Source organism: Neolamprologus multifasciatus, chromosome 3, assembly GCF_963576455.1.
Source record: "Neolamprologus multifasciatus chromosome 3, fNeoMul1.2, whole genome shotgun sequence".
Taxonomy (NCBI): domain Eukaryota; kingdom Metazoa; phylum Chordata; class Actinopteri; order Cichliformes; family Cichlidae; genus Neolamprologus; species Neolamprologus multifasciatus.
In genome coordinates, this window is record NC_140441.1 from 13,415,491 (window position 1) to 13,430,607 (window position 15,117).

At 40.2% G+C, this 15,117-nt stretch overlaps 1 protein-coding gene across 3 annotated transcripts in view; it reads right to left on the bottom strand.

Moving 5' to 3' along the window:
• Positions 1-12,580: 12,580 nt before the first annotated feature.
• Positions 12,581-15,117, bottom strand: part of plcb3 (phospholipase C, beta 3 (phosphatidylinositol-specific)) — a 57,235-nt gene continuing 54,698 nt past the window's right edge. For all 3 annotated transcript variants that reach the window (XM_085146972.1, XM_085146964.1, XM_085146955.1), the window contains one exon: positions 12,581-15,020. In XM_085146972.1, coding sequence (XP_085003098.1) covers positions 14,709-15,020 — 312 coding nt within the window. In that variant the 3' untranslated portion in view covers positions 12,581-14,708. The remainder of the gene's footprint in view (positions 15,021-15,117) is intronic.

Here is a 15,117-nt window from a genome sequence, read left to right on the forward strand (position 1 = left end):
TTTAAATAAATAAATAAATACAGACAAAACACCTAACCTTGAAAGAAATGAATGTTATTCATTACTTATAAGTCTAATGAGCTGAGTATTAATAGTGTAAATCATTACTACAGAGCTATTTGTCAATGATAATTTGGAATATTTTGTCTGTATTCATTTATATAGAAGAACTTGGAGTGTCTCGGCGCATGAAGACATCCGTCTGTTTCACACAGTGACGAGTCTGTTGTATACTTTACCAAATGTTTGCTTATGTATGTAAAGAATCTGTTGTAACACCTGAACAAATTAACAAAGAACACATTTTTAGCATTTTTGTGCTTTGCCACATTTCTGGTTTGAAACCATATGCAGTGTATCCATGTGTGAAAGACAGAGTATTTTCCCCTTTTTTTCAGCCCTCACCCCCTCATTGTTAGCCACTACGTTGCTCTCTACCTTATATTTTTTTTAATGTATACTTACGCCGCCCTATTTATGAGCTCACAAAGTGCTTTTTAATATAAACATCTGGTATTTTTTCATTAATTTTATTATTATCTTATTGTGCTTTTCATTGCATTGTTTTGTGTTGTTTTGGTGATTTTTGTAATTGATACAAAAAAAATCCCTCACAAAGTAGAACAAGAACATAAGAGTGTACTCTTATTGTTTTCAGTGTGTGTGTGTGAATATGTGTGAGCTGTTCATATCATACTGTGCAAGAGTGTGTTATTGCATGAATTAAAGTCATTCAGAATTCAGCGTTCGATGTTGGAAATGTCGTAGTAAAGAGTATTTTTAAATGCTGAAAATGACATGATATGAAACATGATATATAGACCAAACTTTTCTTTTCTTTTTTTTTCAAAAATTAAATAAAATGTGACTGGAAAATGCTCAGAAATGTGTGTTTCTTTTCTAATAATGGAGAGAAAGTCTTTTTTTCAGCATTAAGATGCTTATTTTAGTACATAAATGGTAAATGGCCTGTATTTGTATAGCGCTTTACTAGTCCCTAAGGACCCCAAAGCGCATTACACATCCAGTCATCCACCCATTCACATAGTGGTGTGATGGCAAGCTACAAGCCACAGCCACCCTGGGGCGCACTGACAGAGGCGCAAGGGCTGCCGGACACTGGCGCCACCGGGCCCTCTGACCACCACCAGTAGGCAACGGGTGAAGTGTCTTGCCCAAGGACACAACAACCGAGACTGTCCAAGCCAGGGCTCGAACCGGCAACCTTCCGATTACAAGGCGAACTCCGAACTCTTGACCCACGATCGCCCCATGAATCAATCATATTTGAGATAAGTGTTTACCCTGAGTGTATACCTGTAATTGCAATCATCTATAAAAATGTTCATCTACAGTTTCTGCAGCAGACATCCAAAGAAAGCAATATTTTACTTAATTTAGAACATGAAAAGGCATTTTCAGCCTGAGAGTTTTACACTTAAAACCAGCTGACAGTTTTTATTACATGGTTTGTAACAGTCTTTTCATTAACATTAATATTGGCCTGCAGCTCAAGGATCTAATGATGTGCTACTCTGAGAGTGGGTTACCTCAAAACCTGTGAACATGAATGTGTCATCAGCAAACAAAGTCATCAAAATGATTGGCCATGTTATCACTAAAACAACATTTGTCTATTTGAATATATTTATGTACGGGATGGTTAAAGCTCAGGGGGTAGAGTAGGTAGTCTACTGATCGGAAAGTTTGTGGTTCAGTCCCCCAAGTTGCTTTCCGGTGTATCCATCAGTGTGAATGTAGGTAAGTGTTAGAAAGAAAGCTTAAAGTGTTTGTGTGAATGGTTGTGAATTGGTGAATGAGGTATGCTGGGGAGAGTTGAAAAGTGAAATATAAGAACTGGTTCAAGCATTTGTAATATATTGAGATATGAATGAACTAGTTCCTACAAGATGTGGAGGATAAAAGTATTCAACAGAGATCCAGTATATTACAGTCTGATCATCGTGATCTAACTTATAAAAAGGGAAACAGAACTGAATTCAGTTATGTGCATGACTTTGTAAAGTTTTGTTTTTTTGTTTTTTGAAATTATAATTGGAGTATTTTAGGGAATTTTTAGATGATGTGGAGGTTGAACACAGTGTTGCAGAAATATTAAGCCTGATAGGTTTGTAGCATAAACCTATTCGCTGGAACGTTAAGGACAACTTGGTACACAGCAAAAAGCAAGACACAAGGCACCAAAGTTCTTTGTGTTACTCATGCATGAGGGAGACCTGCCTGGAGCCAAGTGTCGTTCCACCACTTGACCTCCGTCAGACTCTCAGCCAGGTTCCCCATAGCACTCCTTTTATTATGGTTACATGAATGTGCATAGGGTCATGAACATATAACATCTTACATAGGTATATATGTGAACAAAGAATACTGTGTGTGTGTGTGGGGGGGGGGGGGGGTCAGAGTGTGACCCCCATAAATGACTTCCCTAAACCTACTGGTCTGGAAAGTCCAGCAGTTCATCTAAACAAAAGGCACTCAGACTAAAACAGATATAGCTACGTTTATCCTACCATAAAACAATAAAACAAAGTACGACCTCTTCCCATGCTCCCAGGATGTAGGTGTGGATTCCAGAACACTCTGGAATGCACACCAAGCCTTTGCAGCCTGCTAAAGATCACACATCCTATCACTACACAATTGATTATACATCTCTAAGCATATATGGTTAAATATTTCCTAATACAAATAACAATAATAAAATCTAAACCCATCAAAGCCTCTTTGTGATTTCTTAAGCTTTTTGCTTATTTGTCAGACTTACAAGTTTCAGATAAATAAATTTTAATATTAAACAAAGATAAAGCGTGTAAACGCTAGATGCAGTTTTTCAATGATGATTTCATTTATTAAGTAAAAAGGCTATACCTACCTATCCTGTAAAAGCACTAATTGCCCTCTTAATCTAATAACACTTTGGGCCACCCTTGGCAGCAAGAACTGTAATCAAGCATTTGTGATAACTCTAAATGAGTCTTTTAAATCACTGCAGATGAATCTTTACCCACTCTTCTTTGCAGAATTCTTTTAATTCAACCACACTGGAGAGTTTTCATCATTCAGGCCCTTAAACAGCAAAGCAGCCCCAGACCATCACACCACCACCAACACGTTTGACTGCTTTCATGATGTTCTTTTTATGAAATGCTGTGTTAGTTTTGAATCGTCAGTCCACAGATCATTTTTCCAATAATATTGGGTTTTGGGGTTTTTTTGGTTTTCTTCTTCTAACTCTCCCATGGGTGATATTTTTGCCCAGTCTCTTTCTTATTGTTAAATTATGAACTCTGAACTTAACTGAGATAGGTCAGGCCTGCAGTTCTTTAGATGTTGTTCTGGGTTGTGACCTCCTGGATGAGTCGTTGATGCGCTCTTGGAGTAATTTTGGTAGGCCAGCCACTTGAGAGAAGGTTCGCCACCATTCTGAAAATGCTGGCCAGAAAAAGCTGCAGAACTCTCTTAATAACAGGACACGAACATGCCCACTGAAACGGAACATCGAATAGATCCCAGTGGAATCAGAGTCAAGCAGAATCACACCTGCCAGAGACAACTGCCAAATGTGGCCATAAGATGGCAGTAATTTAAAGGATGGATGCAAACAGGTGAGAAGCTTTATGACAAAATTCTTTGAGATGCAATAAGCAACAACGTTGCTGCCAGACACCATGTTGGACCAATCATAGCCAAACTTAACGGCTTTTTTTCAGGTATGACAACATTATACAGGTCAGGTTTTAAAGGAAACATAATCCACTTATCATGCTTTTAATTTGCATTTAGCCGTTTTCTTCCATGACTGTACATATATCGATCCATCCGCTTCCGCTTATCCTTCTCAGGGTCGCGGGGGATGCTGGAGCCTATCCCAGATGTCATAGGGCAAGAGACGTACACCCTGGACAGGTCGCCAGTCTGTCACAGGGCTAACACACAGAGACAAAACACATTCACACCTATGGGCAATTTGGATTAATCAATTAACCTATCCCCACAAACTGCCTGTCTTTGGACAGTGAGAAGAAGCCGGAGTACCCGGAGACAACCCACAGAAACACCATGCAAACTCCACACGGTCTGATGATGGAATTGAACATAGGGCCTTCTTGCTGTATATATATATATATATATATATATATATATATCAGAGTCTATATATATATATATATATATATATATATATACATACATACATATATATACACATATATACGTATATATATATACATATATACATACATACATACACACATACATACACATACATATATATATATATATATATATATATACACACACACACAGCCTGTCATAGGAAAACACAGTTCAATTGTGTTACCCTTGTGAAAAAGGTAGGATGAGTTCAAGCTGCAAGCGCTACTTCTTGGTGCATTATGTTTTCACATTAATTTCAGTGAACTGACACAACTGCCTGACACTTAATTATCTCGTCAGGATTCAGCACAGCTTTTCAGCTGCTATCTAACCCGGCAACCCGAGAAACACCATCATATTTATAGCAAAGCTAGAGGGGATGGTTGCTGGAAGTTTCCACACTCACGCATGCAAACAGACACACACACACCTGAGACCTGACCAGCACAAGCGTTGTGTTGCTCCGCTAGCCAATAAACAGCTCTGCTGTGGTTCCCTGATTTGCTTTGCAGCACTTTGGGAATAGTGAGGTAAGAGAGCTTTCACTCTAGCCGCATAATAGTCCAGGTGCTAATCTCATGTGCTTTTCATTCACTCTCAAGACTGACCTAATTAAAGAGAAAAACTCTCAAACTTTGACACAGATGCTTGAAACTAGTTATATTTTGCATGATTTTACTTTGCTGGATTCTCTCCCTTCTCGTTCTTCTCTGTCAGTTTCTCAACAACGGAGTGGCAGCTGTTATTCCCACGGCAAGCTGCCGGTAACCACAACGGTGAGGCATGTCTCCATCCTCCACTGGAGGAGAACGAGACAAAGAGTAAACACAACAGTCTTGAGGGAGTGATACAGGAGGAGAGGAGGAACAAGAAAGAGGAAGATCCCGACAGACAAAAAAGAGACTGTGAGAGGGGCGGAAGAAAGAGCGCTACAATGTGTGAGAGGAGGAAGACAAAAAGAAAGGCCGGAAGAAGGAGAAGAAGGGTGAATGTGACCAGAATTTGAGCCAGAGTGGAAACCAGTGGACAAATCGAAGCGTGAGAAAGAAGTGATGGAGTTGGTGCTGACACAGAATTATCCTGTGGGATGAGGAGGAAGACGGGGAGTGACATGCTGCAGTGATCACCTCCTCTCATGGGTCCAAATGTTTACCTCTACGCATAAACTGATTTTGACACTTCTTAGTCGTTTAATTGGCTCTGCACTTACAACAAACAACTTCCTATTAGTATTCACCAAACCAAATGTTGTTTTGCACACAGTAAAGAGAGGGACACCTCAAGATTTGTTTGAGTCATCTGCAGACATGAAATAAAAATGACTAAGCAGGTTTGGAAGAGGCAAACGTGGATTTCCATTTACTTAATTTTCCAGCACATCAGTTCATGTTGTATGTTGTACTGTGGGTGTTGTTGATGAGATATATACACTTTAAATTAAAAAGCATAATCACTTGCCTCTCTCTGTTGGAATGCAAAAGTACTGTTTCAAATCAAAAGCATCTTAATAAAAATCTGTTTTTCAAAATAAGGTAACTGAGGGATGCCTTTCCATTATAGGCAAAGCAGGTGTAACTAATATGCACAATACAGCTTGCTTGCTTATTTGCAGGGTGCAAATGAGGAGGAAACATGAAGGGAAAATAACAATCTGAGACCCGTGAATAGTGCTCGAGAAATGCAGGATCATGCAGGAAAATAATAGGTAGAAAAAGGAAATGAAATGAAGTGGTTAACCTAGAAAGATAAGAGGTGCAAATGTAATAGATTTCACAGATGAACTGATGTGTTTATGAGGTTATGAGTAGTTTTGAAACGATGCAGGTGATTACCAAAACGCATTACTGTCGCTGGATAAACTGTGAATAATCCCTCGAACCAGCCGTCTCCTCTGAGGCTCTGATTACGGAGGATTTGCAGCAGGTAATCAGTGACGGATTATATTTTCAGCTAACCTTCCTTACCATGCCCAGCAGCCAGGACCGGGTGCTGATCCTCGGCAGGCTTCCAGTAGTCAGCCAGTAAGATAAATATACAGAGAAAATTGTTTTAGTGCCAAATAGTGGATGGACTGAGAAACTATGTCTGCTGAAAAAAAATTAATTAAAGGAACACTTTGAAAACACATCAGATCTCAGTGGGATAAAAATAAAAATCCCACTGGATAGCTATACTGATATGGACTGAGTCATGGGTTAGGAATAAAAGGATGGCACATTGTTTGAAAATGAAAAGTATCAACTACAGAGGGCTGAATTCAAAGACACCCCAAAAATCAAAGGGAAAAATGATGCTGCATCCTTGTCCATTTTGCTGAAATTTCATTGCAGCAGCTCAACATGGTACTCAGTAATTTGTATGGCCCCCGTGTGGTTGTATACATGGGTGACAATGTCCATAATGGTAAATGGCCTTTATTTGTATAGCGCTTTACTTAGTTCCTACGGACCCCAAAGTGCTTCACACTACATTCAGTCATCCACTCATTCACACACTAGTGATGGCAGCTACATTGTAGCCACAGCCACCCTGGGGCGCACTGACAGAGGCGAGGCTGCTGGACACTGGCGCCTACTGACCACCACCAGTAGGCAACGGGTGAAGTGTCTTGCCCAAGGACACAACGACAGACTGTCAGAGCCGGGGGCTCGAACCGGCAACCTTCTGATTACAAGACGAACTGCCAACGCCCCATAATGGTCTCTTGGGGGATCTCCTCCCACATCAATGAGCTTCCGGATAGTCTGAGGTGCAACCTGATGGGGTCGGGGGGGGGGGGGGGGGGGTGTCAGGTTGGACTTGATATAGTCCATCCATATCAAGTAAGTGTGGGGACGAGTCAGTGGAATCCTTCATCCTCCTGCCACATGAGGTCAAGCATTGTCGTGCACCATGAGGAATGCTGGACCACGTGCACCAGCGTAGGGTCTGCAGGGTTAATGTGTTGTTGCCTAGCCCGTAGAAGTCGGTGCATCCCTCCATGGGTATACCTCCCCAGACCATCACTAACCAACAAGTCATGCTAACCAATCTTATAGGCAGCACAGCATTTTCCAGACCCTTTCGCATCTATCATGTGTGCTCAGGGTGAACCGGTTCTCATCTGTGAAATACACAGAGCACCACTGGTAGATCTGCTAATACCGGTATTTTATAACCCATGCCAATCAGGCTGCAAGCACAGGACCCACTAGAGGGCGTTGGGCTCTCAGGCCACCCTCATGATGTCCATTTCTGATTGCTTGGTGAGAGACTTTCACACCAGTGGCCTGCTGGAGGTCATTTTGTAGCTCTGGCAGTTTAGGAGGAGCAGATACACTTCCTGATGATGGGTTAAGGACCTTCCCGAGCAGGGGTGGGCAACTCCAGGCCTTTCCTTGATCCACCACAGACGATTTTAATGGTTAAATGACCTCCTCAACATGTCCTGAAGTTCTCCAGAGGCCTGGTAACGAATTAATCATGTGATTCAGATGTGTTGACCCAGGGTAATATCTAAAACCCGCAGGACACCGGCCCTCGAGGCCTGGAGTTGCCCACCCCTGTTCTACAGCCATGTCCACCTGTGCAACCTCTGGAGTGCCTACCAGCAACGACACGGACCCTAGCCAAATGCAAAACAAGAGAAAAACAGTCAGAAAAGATGAGGACAGAAAAATGTCAGTGGCCTCCACGTGCATCATGCTCTAGTGAGCCTGTCGTTGATTTCATTCACACCAAAGCAGCTGAAACTGATTAACAAATCCCTCTGCTACTAATCCGACCAGATCAATATCCAACAAGGATAACTGCTTTGGTGCTATACTCTGATTAAAAAGTGTTCCTTTCATTTTTTGACTGTGACACAGTCAAAGAGGGTTACACACACACACACACACACACACACACACACACACACAAATACAGCACAAGTCAGCAGAAAAAGTACAACAACAGAGTACAACACGTGCACAGCACCAAGTGCCTGTAACAGTCCTTTGTTGCCATGTGCTCTATCAGATATAAAACGACTACTTTTAAGAGGGAAGGCTGCAGGCTGCTCTCTCTTAATAATGCATCAGGGCAATAACATGTGTGCATTATACTGAGTGAACCAGGCAGGCTCAGAGAGAGTAATGACTGACATTTTTGTTACTTCAAGACCACATGGTTAGTCGCATTAATCTTGAGCTATTTCTAAAGCAAGACAGGCCACCTCCCCCACATGAGATGTGTTTTAACTTTTCATTCAAGCACTCGGTGACTTTAGGAAAGACTCTTGCTCCTGTCTGCTCTGATCATGTCTTTATGATGTTAATATTGTTATTGATGTCCTTGGGCAGATTGTTTCCTAAAGAGAGGTCAGAGGTGAGGCACTGCTGTGGAACGGCACGGATTATGATGAAGATTAAGGAAATGACGTTGTCCCTTTCAATCATTCTTTTCCTGTTTAGATTCACCGAATTAGATGATACCATTCTTGGGTATTTCCAATTTACAGTATCTTATACTTTGACTTTTCTACTATTCAGAGGCACATACAGTAAATTCACCAAGTTTAGTGTTCTTTCACTTCGTGTAGTGTCTTATGGATTCACTCAAACCCAAGTACAGACTGAACAACAGCTGTTCCTCTGTTGTCTGTTCTTATCAGATCATTGCCATCGTTGCTTTGACATTTCCTACCCTAATAAACACTGCTGTAGACTAAGTACCAACTTGGGGAGGCAACAGCACTCCTCAGCAGCAGCAATCTCTCTCAGCAGGTCAATGCACCCTGACAGAGTTCAAAACTGATCAGAAAAGACTTGAGAAAGTGGCTCGAATATCAGCAACAAAGCCCATGTACAGCGGCCCACCTTACAACCCACTGGATCCAACAGACACCAAAGGATACCCACAGATTTACAAAGTGTACCTGCACTATAGCAGACTGGCAGAATATTTTAATCCACAATGAAAAAAAAACAACATATTAGTGTATTAGTAAAGTGAAAACTGTTGGACCCGTGATGGAGTGTCATCCTTTCCAGGTTACCTTGCCTTACCTTCTAATGTTAGCAAGGCTAAGTTCTAGCCACACTGTGATCCTGGTTGGAAAGGTGGTTGAATAGATGGGTAGATTATATTAAAATCAAGCACAACAGTTTATTGTTTAGTGCTACAGCACTTGAGGAAGTTTCTCTTGGCAATTCAGTATCTCTACTTGCTGTAAATAGTCTGAATTCAAGAGGGTGTGAAGGCAATGCTCTGCCTCAGTCATATTCAATTAACTCAAACCCCATTACACAGCTAAAGGTGTTAAATAATGGACACTTTTCATTACAAATGAATGGAAGGCACTGTAAGTGCCTCAAAATCCAGGGGGAAAAACTACATTAATGGCAAATTAACCAACAGCAGAAAGGAAGATGTTGCAGACTTGTTGGTGATGGTGAATAATTACCATCCATCGCAAAAACCAACCAAATGAATCAGGAAAGGTTACAGTCCATCAATGGAGGTTAGACATTTATTATTCAATGCTCAGTCTTATATCAGTTATGAACAAACAATATAGCATTACATCCAGATCATTGTATAGTATTCCCTTTATATCTCACAGTCATACACTACATACACAGTGTGAACAAGACTGGCTACACATCTTGTCTAATATATCACATGCATACATCACTAACTGATGTGTACAAACACAGCTGCAGTTTTTGATTAAACTGGTTCAAAAGTGAAAGATGGTCTCATTACTGGGTGAAACTGGAGGCAAGGAAATGGGGCACTGAGGCAAAAGGAATTGAAGAGGGAGGGAGGACATAACAGCCAAAAGCTGTAGGGCCGGCCTGAGGGAGTCACACCAAATGTCTGCGAAGAACGAAGTTGAGCAGTGTTTGTGCATGATGCTAAAGTGAACAGTGTCCAGCGTTATGCTAATGTGTTTGTGTCAGAACACAGTAGTGTGCAGGTATGTTTGAATGGGATTTTTTTAAGGTAAGTGGGACAAAAACAAAAGGTTAAAGCTCAAAGCTGACACGAAAAAAAAAACCCAGGGGCTCTATGCCTTTGGGAAGGAAACTAGCTAACGGCATTAGCACACAGACTGGCCTTCTCTTCCCTGACTGTGTGCCAAAGCAGCATAATGATGCACTCGACTAAAACAGTGTCACGGTAAAGAATTAAAGATCCTGATTGAGGAAATAGTTATAATTTAAAAGAGTTTTAACAAATGTGTAAAAAATCTGACCACCGTATTAACTCTAGTAGCCCGTTGACTAGCAAAGATGCTAATTCTTTAGCATTCAAATTTAGTATTAAACCAATATAATTTAAAGTTGGATCAAAATAAAATGTCAAATCTAGATGTCAGACTGTAATCAGCAGAGCAATACTTTGGACTAAATGCAAATATTAGCATGCTAACAGCGGATTTTATCATAGAAATTCTATATGATCGGCAACATTTGCGAACCTGCTATAAACACAAGGTTCAACTGGGCCATAAACTGGGTCATAAACTGGGTCATATACTCCCATTTAGCCATCTACTCAAACCTGAAGAACTGGAAAAATGTTAGATGTTGGACCTAGACACCGTTCAGAAAATTATAAAATTAACACACAGATTTTTATAATTTCTTGATTAACTATTGTACGGATCTGATTTTTTATTTATTTTTTTAAATAGACTATGCAAATACTTTTACATTTATTTTTCACTTACTACCCTTTACATGCCAAACTATCAAAATATAATTATTTCACTGCCTTACTGGTGGTTGTTGCCAGGCCGGCGGTGTTTTTTCAAATTCTTCATTCCATATTTAGGGGCAACTCAAATAAAATTCCACGAACGATACAAATTTTTCAAAGTTAAGTTACATATGGGCGACATGTGTTGACACCCAAAATAAACACACATGGACAATTTAACATTGCACTTGCGGGGGATGAAAAATACGGAAATCAAAAGAATTTATAATAAAATGTTAATAATCGCAGTGTAAGACGATGCTCGTGCAAAGACTGGCCCACTCATGAAGGAGGAGATACATACATCCTATAATTGTTATATTAAGAAGACTGGACTCCTCTTTTTCCCCTAGCCTCAGAAGGTGATCCCACCAATATACTTAAAATAAATTAATATTAAGCTGACATCTGTAAACGGTTTTAAAATCTTTGTCTTAGCTCATCTATAAAGACACTGTACATCATCTGTAAAGCCACTGACAACATGAATTTCTACAGTAGAGTAAGAGTCCACATATCAAAAGCTTTGCACAAAAAGAAAAAACGAATTTGAAATACTGTAGCCTACTTATTCACTTGCATACACAGATACATTTCCTGCGAACAGCAGAGAAAAGAGTTGCATTATTAAATTGGACTTCCACATGGAAATCTCAGATCTGCTTAGAAATGTGACTTCTGGCAAGCGGTGCATGACTTGTGTTTGATTTCTCACTAAAATTTTAAAATCTAAAAACTCTCATTTAGGATGCGATGACATTTTCCATCCAAAACCCAAAAGAACAGTACAAAATAAATCCAAGCTCAAAGTGCAAAGAGGAAAACCTTTCTAGTACAGAAAATAAACAACGGCTGATACGTTACACATGAAGTAAAATCCTTAGAAAGTAGTTGCATTGATGTCGGCGTCACAGGAACTAAAGGTTTTTATATACACGTAAAATAGAGTAAAAGTGCATTTAAACATAAAGAGATGAAAAATGGGATGTACGTTTCTCCTCAAAAACAGGAATGGAAAAACCTCGAGTACCCAATAGTCATGACTTTATGATGTTCAAGGACATTAGATAGTGTTAGCTGGATATGGAATGTGTTGGACTTTTGTTTCTCAGTGCTTTTTTCCTCTCTTTGCTCCTCCCTCAGCCCCAATAAGCTGAGGCAGATGGCCAGCCTCAGTGGGCGTAGTCAAGCCAGAGGTCATTTCCTGTTAAAAGGGGGTTTTTCCTTGCCACTGTTGCCAAGTGCTTAACTCTTTTTTTCCCCCCTTTAAAATATTATAGTTTCGATCTTACTATGTAAAGTGCCCTGAGATGACTTGTGCTGTGATTTGGCACTATAAAAAGTATTGAATTAAATTACTTGGACCAAGCTGACCTGCGAGGAGTATGTTGATATTTTTGGCAAGTAAAATTATTTGAGACTGGTGAGTTTCACCTCTGAGACCAACGTTGGAAATAAAGGCTCAAATCTATAACACACTACACAAATAAGCATGCACATGTAGGTCTACTCTATGGAGCATGGCACAGAAAATCATCCTATCCTACTGTTGACCTATATGAAAAACCAACCAAACTGTTATTAGTTTCAGAGATTTCCTTTTTGAGAACAAAGAACAGCGCCATTAAATCGTCAGATATATTAAAATGCCAAAAAAATAACACATACTGAGTCTGTGATGGGGACTTGATATGAAGGGTTTCATTTTTCAGCAGCCTGAATAGACACAGTCTTTCATCAATAAAGACTTGAATCACAATAAAAGACAAAAAGTTGTATAAAATTCAGTTTCAAAAGATAACAGTTTACATGATGTGTGTGAAGGGGGCAATCAGACAGACAATACAGGCAGCCAGTGCTCATCGAAGGATGGACGTAGGAGAGGACAAGACAGGACTCCCAAAACGTCATCCAATAGTTATTTTCTTTGAGAAAACATTTAAATGAAACCCACGTTTCTCTTCTCAGCCATCTTTGACCTCTCTCACCTCCATCTTTCATCAGCACTTGTGGTCAGTAGTAAAATTCACATACAGCTAAATACCTACACAGTACACACAAACAAAGTACCATCGTTTCCCCCTTCGATGAGGACGAGAAAAGAAAACAAAGACCGCTGCTGTTAAACTGACAAAAAAGTAAAGAGGAAAAAAAATCAAAATATATACAGCCAAACAGAGAGCTCTGCTAGAGACAGAAACTGATATTTAACTTAAATGTACCATTCAGTTTGTACATCACAATGCCACACACCATTTTTGCTATCCAATACAGTGAAGGAACTGTGTGGGAAGGGCATATTTAAGCTAACATAAAATGTACATGTACCTTATGTCCATTTAAAAAAAAAATGGAAACATGCAAGTGGTATTTTTGAGGCTTTAGTGAAGTTCAAGCAGCATTAAATAATTAATACCACGCTAATAGAAAGCCTTAATTTAAACAAAAGAAGAAAAATGAGTGCATTTTTACATTAAGATGTCATAGTGCCGCTCTGTGTCATCATCAGACTGTCGTCTACAGTAATGACACTACTTTAGCTTTTGATGTCAAACTAACTGCACCAACAGAAGTGCATACACACCAACTCTCTCCATTTAGTAGGAAGTATTACTGTCCCCACAAGCAGATGCCTCATCAACAGATTAAGTTCTGGCCACAAACACATACACACTCGAATTTCCTTGAGTGTCGTAATCTCTGATATTTGGAAAAAAATTATTTTGATTTGTCCCTATTGTGCGTTAAATACGCATCTACGTGGAGCAGATTGGATGGGATGAGGATTTTAGAGTCTTTGGGTTCCTGAACCAATAAACTGTGTAAATGTGTCGAGAAAGATGCCCACATGTTTTAGAAAGCGAGTGTTGCGTCACCAAAACTCCTCATAATTTGTAGCCAGATGGATGTGCGCTCATGCCCCCTCCCTCCTCTGCCCCTTCCTCATTGGCTGCAATTTCATGGAGGGTTAAAGGGCAGAGGCTTCATCCCCACCAATGACGCGGCAAATCCAGGTGTGCATGTGCAGGCGTGTGTGTTGGGGTACAGTCTAATAGGATTATCAGGCTGCATGCACAGACAGCTCAAATCACCAATTTAAAAAAAAATAAAATGGATAAGGCTGTAGCACCACCTGCTGGTCAGCCGCTGTCATTACAGCTAAAAGTTCAGCTGTAATGGAATTTTAAAATCACCCTTTTCCCGTTTTATCCGTCCTGATACTCACATGCTCACATCTGATGCACTTTTCTAACCTCATAACAACTGGGAAAAATAAAAATCTCCTTTGGCTGTTTCATTTCCCCGTCTTTCTCGAGGAGATAAAGCTGTGAAGAAATAAAGCTGATCACATTTGTAGTGAGAAGTACCCTTTACCATTACTCTCAGCAGCTGGGAGCTACTTATGTGGTTTATAATTATGCTCCCCCCTCTGCACAGGTTAAAGCTTTCCAGAAACGTCCAAAAAAAAAAAAAAAAGAGGTTAAAGCCATTATAAGCCTGGAAATAAGATGACTGACCACACAAAATAGGAATGACGGGGGGTGACATTAAAAGCAAGACAAGAAAAGAACAATAAAACAAAACAGCTCTGGTTACGATTCTTATGAATTATTCCAACATAATCCACAATGAGTTTTCTGACAAAAACGGCCAAAATAAAAAATAATATAGCTCTGTAGACAAGACCAAAAAAAGGTCAGGATTAAAAAGAAAGAATAAAATTAGTAAATATTCTACATCATTACTATCCCACATTACAATCACTATAGACCCCTGTTGTATATTCCTTTGAACGAGTAAAAGTTTTAATTGAACAACATTTCTGCGTCTGACAAGACGGGCGTGGTGGACGACGAAGTGGAATCGGCCAGAGAGACGGTGCTATTGTCCCGGCTCATGTGCAAAGTGCTCCGACTGGGCGTTGAGGAGTTAGAGGGCGTGGAGCAGTTGGAGGGTGGGCCCGAGCCTGTACTGGGACTGCTATGATTGGACAAGGCGGAGAACAGCGCGTTCTTTTGGAGATTTTTGTTTTGCAGCTCGAGCTGTAGGTGCTGGCAGATCTCCTCGGGAAGGCGGTGATACTCCTCTTCCAGTTTCCGATCCAACTGAGACTTAAGCTGCAGACGACACAGAGGCAAAATATTAACACATTTTCATTTCAGCTACAACAGGAAATGACTGGAATAAAGAAACTGACTGTATATAGAAGATAGC